Here is a 15,844-nt window from a genome sequence, read left to right as displayed (position 1 = left end):
AATATGAAAATTTGCATCACATAGGTCTTGTTTGGAGGGTTCAAAAAGTGGCACCGAAGTGTCTATTAAATGTCTGATATTATGAATCTAAAATTTTAGTTAAGACGCGTTCAAGTATCGGACATGCTTTTGGGAGTGTCTGTGGAGTGTTGGGGTCCGACATGACACGCCTCCATAGAAGTGTCTGTGCTTAGACCATTTCGCACAAATACAATATAGTTGTAAATGGATAACATTGATGAGTGAGCACATCAAGGAAAAGGCAGTCTAAATATACCTAGCGCATTTCTACCTCATAGTACGATTAATGTTCTTTGTGATTATGTTTCATTTTCTGCAGGAGGGTCTAAGGAGGACAATTGAATCATACTCACATTTGAGGGCTGAATGTCGACCTAAAAAGGATGGTCCATCAAAAGCTTCCATATATCTTGGAAGAGGAAGGGGTAAAGTGTTGATTCCTGTCTTCTCTAAAACTGCCACATTTATTCTTGTCTTGGTGTATGTCCAAGCGCTGTTGGTATCGTAAATGCATTTGTCATTTTTTTTGTGTGCAGAATGCAGGCCTATGTATTTAGTTGTTACATACATATTCTACTGACATAATCAATTATCATAGTGGTTGTGATGCAAACTATAATTCTGGTACCTTAGAAGCATTCTCAATGAAAATCCCTTGCAAATTGTAACCATTCAGTTTGGTCGCTCTCCCTTGTATTGCCATAACCCACTATTGGTTTTTTGATCAACAAAAATGAAAACTTTATTAATGAACCACGAGAAGCCGTAACCCACTATTGTTATGGCAGGCTTCTTGACTTTGTAGGTAAACTTTGATGGTTGCATATGTGATTTTGTTTACCATGTTGAAATATTGACCCCTCAACTTTCATTGTCTTATTTGAGAGGTTGACATATGTTGCTTGGACACTTCCAAAGAACTAAAGCTTTCAGGGCAAGTGGTTCTCTAATTTGGTGTCAAAGCCTAAGCTTTGATCTTGGGAGGTATTTAGCTCAAGTTGGTTACGAAGTATCTCCCAATAAAACTGCCTTTTTTTTAAAAATTTTTAAATTTCAAATTTGATTGACTTTCAAAACAATCCCTAATATGTTACATATATGAGGTAGGAGTACTATCACATTCTAAATACCTCCTTGTTATTTTGTTAGTCTTGTATATTCAATTTCGAAAAGTCCACATGTTTTCTGCAGCATCTGGAGCAGTGGGCACCTGTCTCAATGATAATTGTTCACTTTTCTTTGAAGTGCCTTACAAAGTCAAGTATATCACATGTCAAAACCAGTTTTTGTTTTCCTTTTACATTATTTGCCTCCTTATGTGTCTACAGGGCCCCCCACCAGTTGATTGATCTAGATGTCTAAGCAGGTTTACTTGGTTCCATGTGTTGATACTGTTTAGTCACCAATTGTCCAAAAAAACTTAGGCTGTTAGGTAATGAGCGTAACAGTGTATGTCAAACTTTCAACATCCTCCCTCACGTTCAACCTTGTCTTGCACACGGAGATGCAGACATCCATATCCATAGAAAGAAGAAATAATGCAAATGAGAGAAGAAAGAATACAAATAGGGACTAAATGCAAATGGAGAGATGTGATCTGCCCTAAATTGAGCTCGGATACCATGTTAAGTCATCAATTGTACCAAAAGCTTAAGTTGTTAGGAAACGTGTTCAACAATGTATATCAAGCTATTCAACTGATACCGCATGACCAATAGCACACCTACCCCTACTGGGTTTGGTCAATATTCATGATTGGTCCCTCAGACTAACAAGACGAATTGGACATTGGGTCATGGAGTATAAATGTCAAGATGAGATCCTATCATGAAATAGGTTGAAATCCTGGTTATGATACTGTCCATAAATCTGACCCCAAAATTGGTGAGATCATAAAGCTTGTTTCTATCTTTGTTCAACTACTTCTTTGGCATTAAACTGGATTGAAGGTTGCAGTTGCGTTGAACATGCACACATGAATATTGAACTTGGATGTTAATATTGTTTAAGATGATGACTTATTTGCTGCTGTTTTATGTTGCAGTTGCTGACATACTTCTCTGGAGGGATAAAAGGCAGACGCTTACCACAATATTCATTCTTGTTGCAATTTACTTTAGCTTCATAGCACCAGGACATACCATCATTACTGCAGTTTCAAAGTTTCTCCTTGCGGCATCTGTTTTTCTGTTCATCCATGGCATTCTACCTGAGAAAATGTAAGCATGCTATTCTATTTAAACTTTAATAGATCATCACTGCTATTTTACTTGAGCAAAAGTTAGCACTCCCATAAGAATAAACATCTTAGCTTAGTCTGGGTATTATTGGCAAGAAAATCATTGCTTATGCTTATGGCCTCAAGAGCTAGTAGATGTGATGCTTCTGAGTTATCCAGCTTGTGTATTCTGCGGGCTTATCCGATTGGTTTTCCAATTGCAAAATCTTAACATTATGATATGGTTCAATAGTGGTTGATAGAAAGTGTCTTCAAGAAAGCTAACTCATATCTAAATGAAATATTTTTCTGTTGCAGATTGGGATATAAAATTGAGAAAGTTTCTCGATCAAATTTCCATTTCTCAGAAGAGATGTCACGCCAAGTCGCTCTGTCAGTGGCTGCGTCATGGAATTCTGCAGTAAATGATTTAAAATCTCTTTGCAAAGGGAATGACTGGACCCTATTCCTCAAGGTGTTTATCTCCGTAGCTTGTCTTGCCCTTATTTTGGCATGCTTGTAGAAGTAAAGTTTCGATTTGCATGCACAGAGCACTGTTATACTAAAGTTTCTCATTTTTATTTTATTTTTCTAAAATTTATATTTATTCTGCTATTCTGAAATTCAGTGATAGTAATGTTGTTGGATGTATTTGAGCTGCAAGAGTTAATTAAGTGGCACTGAAAATATTACCAGCTTTCATTGTAGGAAACAATTTAACTGTTAACTGATTACCAGATAGCCATTTTATTAGTTGGCAATCTAATTTGGATAGGATGACTATGGAAGCCTGGTGTTACCCCACTCTGGTACCTTTTGGTTTAAAAAAAAAAAATGCTCTGGAAAAGCAACACATTAGCAAATGAATGAACTGCATGTGTAAAAGAAATTTTTTCAAATATATAACAAGATAATTCAATGGTCATAAAAGCAGAACCAAGGAATTTTGCAACAGAGAACCTTGCATTGGTTTTTCTTTGTTGCTTTCCTGGTTTGCTTAGTGCTCTTTGTGGACTTTTTGGGTAATTGATGGTGACTGAAAGCTCAATGCCGTCTTCTAGCAACTGCTTTATGTACACAAGCCGCACATTTATTTGAGTAAACTTCTTGTTGCTTTCATCCAATTATTGCTCTTGATTGGCTTTTAGATTATATTGTAATTAGATACAAATGAAATTAATGTGTTCTAACTAAATTGCTACAAGATCAATGCACCCTGTTAACCAGTGGGGATGGATTTGTAGTTTTAATTAACTACAGCATGAACAAGTTTTATTTTTGACATTCACAGTCAAATAGGACAAATGTTGATTGTGTTCTATAGAACCAGATGTTTCAAGTAAATGATATGGAATGAAAGTGCGTTCACTAATGCAATACTGACTCTAGATAAAATGGAGAAGTACTCCACAGTGATGTGGAATTAAATAGAAGATAAAAGGGTTATCCTTGGATGGATGATGGAGATATGGAGAATCTAAAGGAAATCATTCAAATAGGCTGAAAGACCTTTGATTTGCTAAGATGAAGGGGATCGCTTCGTCATGGCGTAGGGGTACTCAAAGAGCCACCAATCTGGTTGACCAGGAAGCATATGGTTGTGTACTCAGCTTCAGAAGGTAGAGGAATGGAGCTTTGGTTCACAGTTCTTCGGTATGTTCAGAGGTGTGAATTGAATCATAGTGGGAAAGCCAAAACAACTAGAGGTGGGGGAAGATTCTTTGACGTGGTGGTAGAGGGGAGGAATAAGGGATAGAGAAGAGATTGAGAATTCCTTTCATCGAGAACAAGGGAGGGTGGGGATTATTAGTCGAAGTCTTGGTAAGTTTATGGCTTTAGTGAAGAAGGGGTTGGGAAAGGTAGAGATTTTCTAAATTCAGATAAGAGGGGTGGATGTTTGGGGGAGGTGTAGCCCTTATCTTGTGGGGGAATATGTTGTTTCCTTAGTAGATGCTTGGATGAAAGGGTGGGTGGTTTGGGAGAGCCACTGAAATTCCGAGAGCTATAGATATGAGCAATTAATGTTTGGGGCGTTGCTAGATGAAGTTACGGTTTGAGAAATGGTTGATTTTCATTTCTTGTTTCTCTCACCCGAAGAAGCTAGAAGAGTTCTATCAAAGGTAATGGGGTGTTTTCAAATGTTCGGGGGAGGTGTAGCCTTGATCTTGTGTGGGAATAGGTTGTTTCCTTAGTAGATGCTTGGTGGGAAGAGTAGGTGGTTGGGTATAGTCACTGAAAGTTTTAGAGCTGCAGATATGGGCAACTCAAGTTGGGGTGGGGGTGGAGGGTGGGGTTTAGTTGAAGGTAGGGTTTAGGAATGGTTGATATTCATTTCCTGTTTATCTCTCCAATTTTGAAGAGGCTAGAAAAGTTTTGTCAAAGTAATGCGGCCTTTCTAGAATAGGCCACTGATGATGGTGAGCATTAGGTGGGGTTAAACTCAAAGAAGGAAATGTCAAAATCTCCATGTATATAAGAGAAGTGGGCATCAGGAGGGGTAGAGATCGTGATGTGTGGGTTTTACATTTGGAAGGAGGGTGGAAGAGTGGATGTCATTGGCTCAGAGATGGAGAGTTGTAGACACGTAGGTGGTAGAGGAAAGTGTTAAGAAATTTGAATTCAAACAAAAGTGGTTACAATTGTTGGGAGGCGGGAAGGTGGCATGACCATGTGAAGCCAAGGGGGGCTAGATTAAGGTAACTAGATTGGAGTTTAGGAGGGGGATAATTTTAATTGGGATCTTAGGCAAGGATCAGGGTTGGATCAGTGCACTTGTGAGCTAAAGAGGAATGTTGGCTAGAGAAGGTCTATTGGTGTCGAAAAGGGTTAATCATTATTATAGGGGTATGGTTGTGAGAATATTACGTTTCATGTATATATGGTAGTTTATATATTATGTATATATTAGGGATTTTGTTTTCTTTTTTCAGTTCTAGGGTTAACTTGATATATAAACCAATGTATTCTTATGTTGTACACACAGAAACTTACATGGTATCAGAGCTGTCTCTGAGCCAAAATCCTAGAAGTTGACAGCTTTTTCTCCTTCTGTGTTTGTCTGGTTCGACTACAGGCTTCGTTCGTGGTTCCCTCTTGTTCACAACACTCAGCCTCTGCCTTGCGAACCATTCGCGTCTGACTGCCTCTGCCTCGTGACTCATCTGAGTTCGATTTTGCCTCTGCTTCGTGCCCTCTGGTTTTCTGGTTTGTGATCAGTTATAGTCGTGACATATCTAGTCGTCATCCTTTCAGTTCCTTAGGGTTTAACTCATATGAGTTTTGATTTTGCCTTCGTCACAATCGACCTTGCTAGTTCTCTCTCGCTTCAGTTTGTGAGGACCATCTCCCTCTCTACCTAGACTTTGACGATCGAAGAGGTGTCTGTCTCTGGTTTGCTCGATTTCAACTTCGACTTTCCATTCTGGTCCTGTCTCTCAGCTTCAGTCTCCTTCTGTCTCTGGTTCTTGATTTGTTCAGTGGTTCTTATTTTCTAGGTATTATCCTTTGCCCCACCAATCCTCTTATTTGTCTCTGGTTCATACCAATGTCAAATGCTATGAGTGCTACGCCTAAAAATAGGCCACTGGCTTCAGCATAGTGTGCTTTCTACCATTAGAAAGGCCATTGGAAGTATCACTGTCCCAAAAAGGGATGTCTGTCTGCTTCGTCAGTGTCTGCCTCATCTTCTCAGCTGTTTCCGATCTAGTTCTGTCCCTCCTCTGAGTACCGTTTGGCCTCTCGCCGGTTCTATTGCATCTGCTCCGGCTCCTGATCCTAATTTGGCTTCCTTGAGTGCTCAGATTAGTCAGCTTCAACATATACTGTCTATCTCCCCGCCATCCACGTCTGTCTCCATTGTTTCCTCTCTTTATTCAGGTTTGCTTAGGTCTTCTTCAGGTATCTCTTTGTCTATTTGGATTGTTGACTCTGGTGTCTCTCATCATATGATTCTCCATCTCTTCTTACTTCAAAATTATACTCCCCTCCCTTTCCTATTATTGTTAATGCTACTAATAGGTCTAGTATGTCTGTTATATCTGTTGGGTCTTTGTTATCGTCTGCTGTCTCTATTCCATCTGTCCTTTATGTTTCTTAGTTATCTGTCAGTTTATTATCTATCAGTCAGTTTGATGCCTCCAGTTTTGATGTTATCTTTTCTTCTTCTATCTGTTCTGTGCAGGATCGGATGTCCAAGTAGCAGATTGGGACTGGCTGTAGAGTTGAAGACCTCTATGTGGTTAAGAGCTTGCATGCCTATGGCAACCTTTCTATCTGCCTTGTCCTCTTTTTAGTTAGATTCTCCGTCCAGTTCTTTCTACTTGTGGCATTCTAGATTAGGGCATTTGTCTGCTGACCGCTTATGGTCTTTAGCTCAATCAAGTATATTAGGTAAAGTTTCTCCTAGTGAACTTATTGAATGTCGGGGGTGTAAACTTGTCAAAAAGACGGCCTTACCTTTCCGTAAAAGTACTTTTATATCTGATACACTGTTTTCTTTAGTTCATATTGATGTTTGGGGCCCTTTTCCTGCTCTCACTAAAGGGGATTCTGCATATTATGTGTCATTTGTTGACGACTGCACCCGTTATACTTGGCTTATCTTATGACTCATAAGTCCGATTTCTATCAGATATACCGTACCTTTCAGTCTATGATTACTACTCAGTTTGGGTCTACAATTAAAGTATTACGGTTTGATTTGGGTGAGGAATATTTTAAAAATGAATTCTGAGTATTTGGCTAATTTGGGTACCATTCACCAAACTCCTGTATAGATACACCTGCACGAAAAGGTCGAGCCAAGCGTAAATACCGTTATCTCCTTGAGACAACTAGGTCTCTTCTTCTCTTTGCCTCAGTTCCGGCTCCGTTTTTGGGGGAGACAGTTCTTACGGTTGCTTTTCTTCTCAACCGCATGCTTACTCCCCTTATTTCTGGTCGGTCTTCTTATGAGACTTTGCTCTCCCAAATTCCTAATTACTCCCTCCTTCGTGTGTTTGGGTCTGCTTGTTTTATCCTTATTCGCCGCAAAGATCGGACCAAACTTAGTGCCCGGTTTGTCCTCTGTGTCTTTTTGGGTTATAGTCCTACTCAGAAAGGCTATCGGTGTTATGATCCTATTTCCCGTCATCTTTATGTCTCTTGTTATGTTTCTTTTCTTGAACGTCTACCTTACTTTCAGCTTTCTCCTATCATTGCTTCGGTTTCCAAAGAAGATTTGGTTCATATTGATCCACTTCTTTCTGAGGTCCTTCCTGATAAGTACATCTTTACTGTTCCCCTGAACTTGATCCCTCTTCTCCTCCTACCACCCCTCCTGTTGAGTCTTTCTCCACTAAACCCCATGAATCTGCTTTTCCTCCTCCATTGTTAGTTTATTCTTGTTGCCAGGCTCCCTATCCACCGGTTGTCTTTGCCCCTTTTGTTGATCCTTCTGCTTCTGACGATTGATTTTGCTGCACACCGATATCCTACTCAAGAGCGTCATCTTCCAAACAGGTTGGGTTGGTCTAATACATGTTTTTCTGCTTCCTATCGTACTTTTTTGTCTTCTATTCATTCTTTTTCAGAACCTAAGTCTTACAAGGAGGCTTGTCAGGATCCCAATTGGATTTGAGTTATGGAGGATGAGTTGTTTGCCTTGCAGAAAACTAGCACTTGGGCGTTGGTTTCATTGCCTGCTAGCAAGAACCTGGTTGGTTGCAAATGGGTCTATAAAGTCAGGACTTATTTTGATGGTTCTCTCGAGCGATACAAAGCTCGCCTGGTTGCCAAGGGTTTCTTGCAGGAGTATGGTATTGATTATGAGGAGACTTTTGCCCTTGTTGTCAAGATGACTACTGTCCGTACCTTGATTTCTGTTGCCACTATTCGAAATTGGTCCTTTATTAGATGGACGTTAAGAATGCTTTTCTTAATTGTCATCTCACTGAGGAGGTCTACATGCGTCCACCCCTTGGCCTTCCCCACTCCTCTGGGCAGGTTTGTCGTCTTTGGCGTGCTCTATATGGTTTGAAGCAATCTCCTCGTGCTTGGTATGATCGCTTTTAGACTGCTGTTAATGAGCTTGGGTTTCATCCTTCTGCTTCCAACTCTGCTTTGTTTCTAAAACATACCTTGGTTGGTTTTGTTGCTCTCTTACTATATGTGGATGATATGATCATCATTGGTTCGGACTCTTCTGCTATCTCTGAGATCAAGCAGCATCTTTTCCTCACATTCGAGAAGTAGGATCTGGGTCCATTGCAGTATTTTCTTGGTATTGAGATTGCTTCTTCTCTAAAGGGCTATTCTGTCTCAGGCTAAGTATGTTAATGATGTCATTCACTGTGCTAATCTTATTGATACTAAGGTTTTTGATACACCTATTGAGCTTAATGTGAAGCTTAACTCTACTAATGGTGCCCACCTGGATGATCCTACTTCATATCTCGAGCTTATGGGTTGCTTAGTCTATCTAATGGTTACTCCGTCCTGATCTTGTCTATGTTGTTCATGTGGTTAACCAGTTTGTTTCTGCTCCTCGCACCACACATTGGGCTACATTGGTTTGGATTCTTCGCTATCTTCGAGGTACTGTATTTCAGGATTTACTATTGTCCTCTACTTTTTCTCTGGATTTGGTGGCCTATACTGATTCTGATTGGGCTGGTGATGTTATTGATTGCAAGTCCACGTATGGTTTCTGTATGTTTCTTGGTGATTCCTTGCTCTCTTGGAAAAGCAAGAAACAAACTATTGTTGCTCGTTTTACTGCCGAAATTGAGTACTGTGCTATGGCTCGTGCTGCTGCTGAGATTGTTTGGCTTGTTGTTTCTTACTTGATTTGGGTGTCCCTCAGTCTTCTCCGACCTCCCTCTACTGTGACAACCGTAGTGCTATTCAGATTGCTCATAGCACTGTCTTCCATGAGCGGACCAAGCACATTGAGATTGATTGTCACTTTGTTCATCACCATTTGTAGTCTGGCTCTATCTCGCTTTCTTTCGTCTCTTCGGCTTTGCAACTTGCTGATTTCTTTACCAAGACTCGCACCATTGCTCGGTTTCAGTTTCTTCTTGACAAACTCTCAATGTTTTCTGCTAAAACACTTTGAGAAAACACTGAGAGTTTGAGTGGGAGTGGGAGAATATTACGTTTCATGTATATATGGTACTTTATATATTCTGTATATATTAGGGATTTTGTTTCCTTTTTTCAGTTCTAGGGTTAGCTTGATATATAAACCAATATATTCTTGTATTTTACACAAAATTGAATATACAAGTTTCTTAAAAAACTTACAATGGTATAGGGTTCGAGATAGAGAGATCAATGCAGCATATTAGTTTTTGAGCATCCAACCATGGTAAGGCCTGAGAATTCGTGAATCCTAGAGTTGCCAAAAAAAGATGAGATGGCTTGTAACTAGAGGCCCATCTTTCCTCATCAAATGACTGCACTGTGAAAGGGAAAGCAATGTCAAAAGTGATGAAGTAGACCACTTTGCTGGTGGTCTATAGAAAATAGGGATGGGTCTCTTCTTTTTTTATTCTTTTCTTTTTTCTCATAAGATGAATGAAAAAGACATGCAAGGGAAGATTTAAGTCCTTATTTTTCGATTGTGATATTATCAATTTGATGAAAGAATAAGGGGGTTTTCCTATATATCAGAGAGATTGAGCAATTGTCACTGTTATAGATATTCTATGTTAGATATTTAAATTTTAAAATTTAAGAGATTAACTATTTATTTATTTATTTTTTCACAAAAAACAACTTGTTTCATTGAAATAGCGTGATAACATTATATACATGTAGGCTATGCATTTCCTCATTTTTCATTCATATTTTCGTAGGTTGTTTGACTTACAATGGAAGGCGGGGATTTGAGGTTGGAGATGTCACTTTCGTGGCGTAAGATGTGGGATCGCTCCTTTCTAGGGTGGATAATGCTAGGAAAAGGGGTTCCAAAAGCCAAGTATAAGTAAACATAGAGGATGTTTGGCTCTAGGTTCAGAGTTGGACGTGAGTTTAGAGCTATGAAGCACGGGTACTCCGAAATTGTTGTCGTACTTGTACCGATAGGGTTGCATGCATATTAGGTACGCTTTATACATTATTTGGCAGTTAGGTACTTCGTGGGTACATGATGGGCACATCGGTGTACACCAAGCTATGGGGTGGAGTGAAGATACGTTTAATTTATTAGAGAGTTTTGATTTACTTGAAATTACAAATTCTTTACTTGATGTGTCAGAGATGAAAGATGTATTATTCAATGATGATATTGATGGAAGTAAAAATTGAAATTTCAAGTTTTCAAATTTTGCTTAGCTTGCTTTTGGAATGAAACTTTATTTTGTAATTTCTTCTATTTAATGGCATTAAAATAGCTTTTGAACTTTGCTTTGGTATTGGTATTGTTGAATTATGATTTCTCTTTTGGTTTTGTAATTTCTCCTTTTAGTTTTGATATTGAACTTTGATTTGTAGGTTGTTTCAAACTATAAATTATAAAAATAAAAAAATTATTGACGTGTCCTAACCATACCCGTATCCTATTTTTTTTAGGTCTTGCAGTATCGGTATGCCTGTAATGTACCCGCACTAGTATTAGTACCCACAGCCATGCTTCATAGATTTAGAGTGAATGAGTTGTTCTATATACTTCAGAGTGTGAGGTTGTCTTTGGTACTGCGATCAATGTTTGCCAAATAGCATTTGGTGCAGAGCTGAGGGGGTTTGTCAGCCTTCTTGAAGACATACATGATATGCAGTCACATCAAGTGTGTCGTAGAGGAGAGCTTCCAGATGGGCTATTGTACCAAGTGCGTGGTAAATGGATTGGCTGTTTTGGTTACTTACTTTATTGGTCTTGGACACAAGGGTTGCGATTCTGGAAGTGTTCTGAAAGCATGGAAAATAATAGCATTATGCTTGATTCATGGTTTTCATATTTTTGAATAGAGGAAATTTTTGTGAGTACTCTTTTGCTCTGGTATACTTTTTGGGAGAGCTTTCTTTTGGTAAGGGGTTATAAAATTGTATACATCTGGTGTGCATAGGTTTTGACCTTCTGGCTGTTTTTGGAATACAATTATGCTACGTTTGATTCACGAACAAAATTAGGTTTGGGTACTTGTACCACACTCGATACATTGTGAGTTCCTCGGGTGCCACATCATCAATACCTTGCCTACGTGGCAGACCTACAAGGCAACACATGTCCTCATAGGACTAATTGGGATTGTGTGCCTAGCTTAAACGGGGGCATACACACCACAATAATGAGTCACAGTATGAAGAGGCCAACAACAGAGCCAGGCTTGCTAGGCAGCAGCACCATGGCCAGCTTTGAGCCCGTGGTCTTTCATACCTTACTCACTAACCCATCCAATAGCAGCATAGTCTGGCCCTTGGCTCACTTGTGTTCATTGGGCTGCTGAGGCTAAGGCTATGGGATCGTCTAGGTCTTACTTGGCTGTCTTCCTGACCGCTCCACCTTGACGGGGCTTGGAGAGAGCTGATGTGGGCCTTACACTGGTGCCTCTGTTGCATGCATAATATGTTGCCTTCATACCTGCCAGGCAGAATATCAGACGGTAGTAGGGCTGATATCAGCTTCTTGTTGACTTGGGAAGAGCTGCCCACCTGTATTCTAGGAGCTTATAAATGTGTCATGTATGCAGCAGCCAACACACCAACATATCAACAATCTTCATTAACATCACAATACACGAGTGTTCAAGGTCTTTCACTGCCAACCTCTCTATCTCTAAGCCTGCCTTGGCCTTCTCTTCTCCACCTCCGATGATCTCAGGCCATTGAAGTGCCCGTCATCTTCCTAGAGGTCTATAATGGACCACCTCTCACATCTCTTACGCACAAGAGGGATACGTTATCCTGGGATTATAATTATGGGATAACTTATCCTGGGGAGGTTATTTTGGAATTTTACAATAAAAGTGTTATCTCGGGATATGTTATCCCACTCCTGCCCTAGAACAAAATAATCTCACATATGTGGGATAAAAGGCCCCTTTAGGATTAGTTATCTTGGATCAGAAAGTTTGAACCAAATACATGATTATTTTGTCTTGAGTTTATTTAATCCGATCCTGCCCCCTTATCCGTAAATCAAATACGGCCTTACTTTATTTATCAAAAATACGTTAAAAACTACTGCTGTACCAAAATAGATGGAGGAAAAGAAAAGATGTTGCAAAGAGTCTGGTACTCACTCTCTGATAGTGCGGGGTTAGATGTGCGTGCATTTACATAGTTATCTAGTTAGTCCTATAGGTTATTTTACTCAATTATTTTATGCATTTTTAATCTGCTGATCAACAGGTGGTTCTCTCTCTATCGATTCTCAGCTTCCTTGGTGCCATTTCACTACAGAATTTATTTATTATAGGTTTGTTCTCTCTTGCTGTCTTTCTGCGCCTGTTTATTATAAATTGAGGAACATTTTTAAAATTTCATTTCAACCTAAAGTGCTTTTAAAAATATTTCAATCTTTCCCCACAACATCTTTGATGATAGTTGCAACTTGCAAAGAGACCTCAAATTTTAGGATTTGATTGCAGCTCTGACTGGAACATTTTCTTCTTATCATTTCAGGACTCCCCATTGCCTTTGTTGCTTTCTTTGTGTACGAGAAAAAGGAGGAAGAGATCGATGGTCTGGTTTTGCAAATTTTCTCATTTGGATGCAAATTACAATCTGATATTACCAGAAAATGCCTTAAATCTGAGAAGATTCAGTAATAGCAAACAATTGACATTTCATTGCGTCAAGTGACCTTAGCAATTCCATTTCCCCCACCTTCTAGCTTGGGCTTTTTTACCCGGTTTTCAGATGATTGCAAATGAGATTATTGGCAACTGGATATTTGCTTCTATCTGAGCGGGAGCAATCACTGGAATCCAATGTTTTCTGCATAAAATTTGTGTGTTTTTTTTTTCTTTTTTCCATCTGTTATTTTGTAGTCTGAATTTTTTGTAGTGTCAATGTACTTAAATTTCTGGTTTGTTAAATTGGGTTGATTTGTTCTTTCTGGGGAGCTCTTTACTCTTTATTTTTCATTTTCTCTATTACTATTATTTTGTGTGGACAGAGCTAATGTATTCCAAAGTTTGTAATATGAACATTGTTAGTGTTGGAGATAAATTACTTTTTATTTTTATAGAGAGGGTACATATACATCTAGATGATGATTATACACAATCATAAATTAAAGCTAAGAACTATAGTCATCTTATGGCAGACATAGCCAACAAGTATGGGGTCACACTAATAATACAGTTGTAGGAGCACTGTGGGGGTGAATGTAGAAGGAATATTGTCATTCAAAAAGTGGGACTTGTGATGCATGCAACTTTGTGTCATATAATCATATTATCTTGTTCAGTATTTATTCCTCAAAGTTGCACCTGCCTGAGTTAATATTAAATGTAAGTATTGTTATTTAATGGTCAATCTTGAGTTGGGTTAGTGGTAGAGAAGACTTATTCACTTATTCTTTTTCATCTTTGCAATTCCTTTCCAATGTTTTGTGTACTTTTGTGCAAGTGAGAATAGTTATTCCATTTAAATGGTCATTTCAACATAAAAGTAAGAATACCTATAACACAATAAACTCTAAGTGGGAATACTTGTTAGGGCTGACCAAGGAATCCGTGAAATTCGTAATCCGATCCAGTCCAGTCCAATCCGATAGGTTTGGATTGGTTTTTTGAATTCGCGGTTCGGTTCCGGATTGAATAATTAAAAATCCGTAGTTCACGGATTGGTTCCGGATTGAATCCCACGGTTCCGGATTGGAACCGATCCGGACCGTATACAAATAGTCTATATTTTTATTATACATCATCCTCTATAGTATCTTTTCTTATTCTATGTAAAATCTAAACTCAAACCTAAAACCGTATAATATCTTCTTTTATTTCTTTTGTTTGTTAGTTTTAAGTTTTAATTTGCAATGGTCTAAATACTTATGGTGAAACCAGTTTTCTTATGGTTGTTTAAATTCTAGAACAGTATGTCGTTATTATAGAAAAACATGTTGCTATTATGGAACTAATATAGCGCTATGTTTATATTTTTATGAAATTCAAGTGTTATATATATATTTTTGTTATTTAATTATGTGAATCCGTGGTCCTAAACTGATCCAATCCGTATTTAAATGGATTGGTTCGGATTGGTTCCATGATTTAAACGGATTGGATTGGTTCCAATTTTTTAGGAACCGTAAATAACGGATTGGTCCTGGTTTTACCCCAATCCGGTCCAATCCGGACCATGCTCACCCCTAATACTTGTAACACTATAAACCATAATAGTAATAATAATAATAATAATAATAATAATAATAATTTGAAAAAATTATATATATATATATATATATATAAAACTCTAGAGTTTGAGATTTGTAACTTCTTTAAACTCTAAATTTTTAATTTTATCAATTTAAATAATTTTTTTTGAGAAAATAGATTATAATCTTTTGATTAGTTTTCAATTTAAATCATGTGTTGATTTTTATCAAGTAAAACTGATGAAAAAAAATGATATTTTAGTTATTAATGAAAAAAATATATTTTAGAATTTTTTTTTTCCATTTTTTTCGTGAACCTGCATTGAGTTTAATGACTCAAATATTTTTTTTTTTATCAACTTTACTTAACGAAAATAGACGGATGGTTTTAATTGAAAACAAATTAAAATATTAGAATTCAAATTAATAAAATTAAAGACTCAAAGTTTATTTTGTTACAAGGGGTCCAAATTGTGTGTCTGTGTGTGTGTGTGTTTTTTTCCCTTCGCGGGAGGAGGGTTAGGGTGGTAATTGTCCCTTTTTTTTTTAAATTTTTTATATTCAATTTCATTTCTTTAATAACCAAACATAAAAATGAGAATTATCATTTTATTCCTACGTCATTTCATGTTATCACCTAAAGAATGAAATAGGAATGAACATTCCATTCGGTATTTTATTTCATTCTCACCCTCATTCCATATCTATCTTATTCTATTTAATTGTAGCAAATATGCTCTTAGGGTAAATAGATAAATAAAGGGGCTAATTACATCAACCGTCCTCCTAATTTCCTCAAAGTTTCAGTTTGATCTTTGTACTTTAAATTTCATCAATTCAATTCTTGAACTTTCTGATTTGTCCCAATTTGATTCTTATAACTTTTTTAAGGTTTTGTTTATGGTACTCTTGCCCTTGCGTTTTGTTGTATTATAAAAATCTGTAATTACAATTACTATTTATAATTTTAATAAATACTATAAATAGTAATTACAAGTACTATTTATAATTTTAACAATAGTTTTGTTTATTATTATATTTTTAAATTGTTTAGTTTTGGGCCCACTATTAATCCAAATGTGGACTAATTTATTAATAAATCTTGTAAAATTCATTTCAGAAATTCTACGTCTTTTCTAAGGCTGTTTTCACCTTAATGATAGCAATTCTCTGGTTATAAGTTTACTTTGAACTGTCTAGCACGCGATAGATAAAAAAGAAATTTTAATTTATTTACTTGATTTTCTAATTCAGGAATATATGCTAAATTACTATCTATTTTAGATCTTATTTTTGCAATT

The 15,844-nt window shown here is 37.5% G+C and overlaps 1 protein-coding gene across 1 annotated transcript in view; it reads left to right on the top strand.

Annotated features, from left to right (window-relative positions):
* LOC114313733 (3beta-hydroxysteroid-dehydrogenase/decarboxylase) overlaps window positions 1-13,409 on the top strand; it is a 40,298-nt gene extending 26,889 nt beyond the window's left edge. The window contains exons 8-12 of the mRNA XM_028260145.2: window positions 341-446; window positions 2,066-2,240; window positions 2,558-2,714; window positions 12,572-12,638; window positions 12,845-13,409. Of these exons, the coding sequence (XP_028115946.2) occupies window positions 341-446; window positions 2,066-2,240; window positions 2,558-2,714; window positions 12,572-12,638; window positions 12,845-12,990 (651 nt within the window). The 3' untranslated portion in view covers window positions 12,991-13,409. The remainder of the gene's footprint in view (window positions 1-340; window positions 447-2,065; window positions 2,241-2,557; window positions 2,715-12,571; window positions 12,639-12,844) is intronic.
* The last annotated feature ends 2,435 nt before the right edge of the window (window positions 13,410-15,844 follow it).

This window comes from Camellia sinensis, chromosome 12, assembly GCF_055761805.1.
Source record: "Camellia sinensis isolate YWXY chromosome 12, ASM5576180v1, whole genome shotgun sequence".
NCBI lineage: Eukaryota > Viridiplantae > Streptophyta > Magnoliopsida > Ericales > Theaceae > Camellia > Camellia sinensis.
The sequence above is the reverse complement of the archived record's forward strand: the minus strand, read 5'-3'. Positions and strand labels throughout refer to the sequence as shown.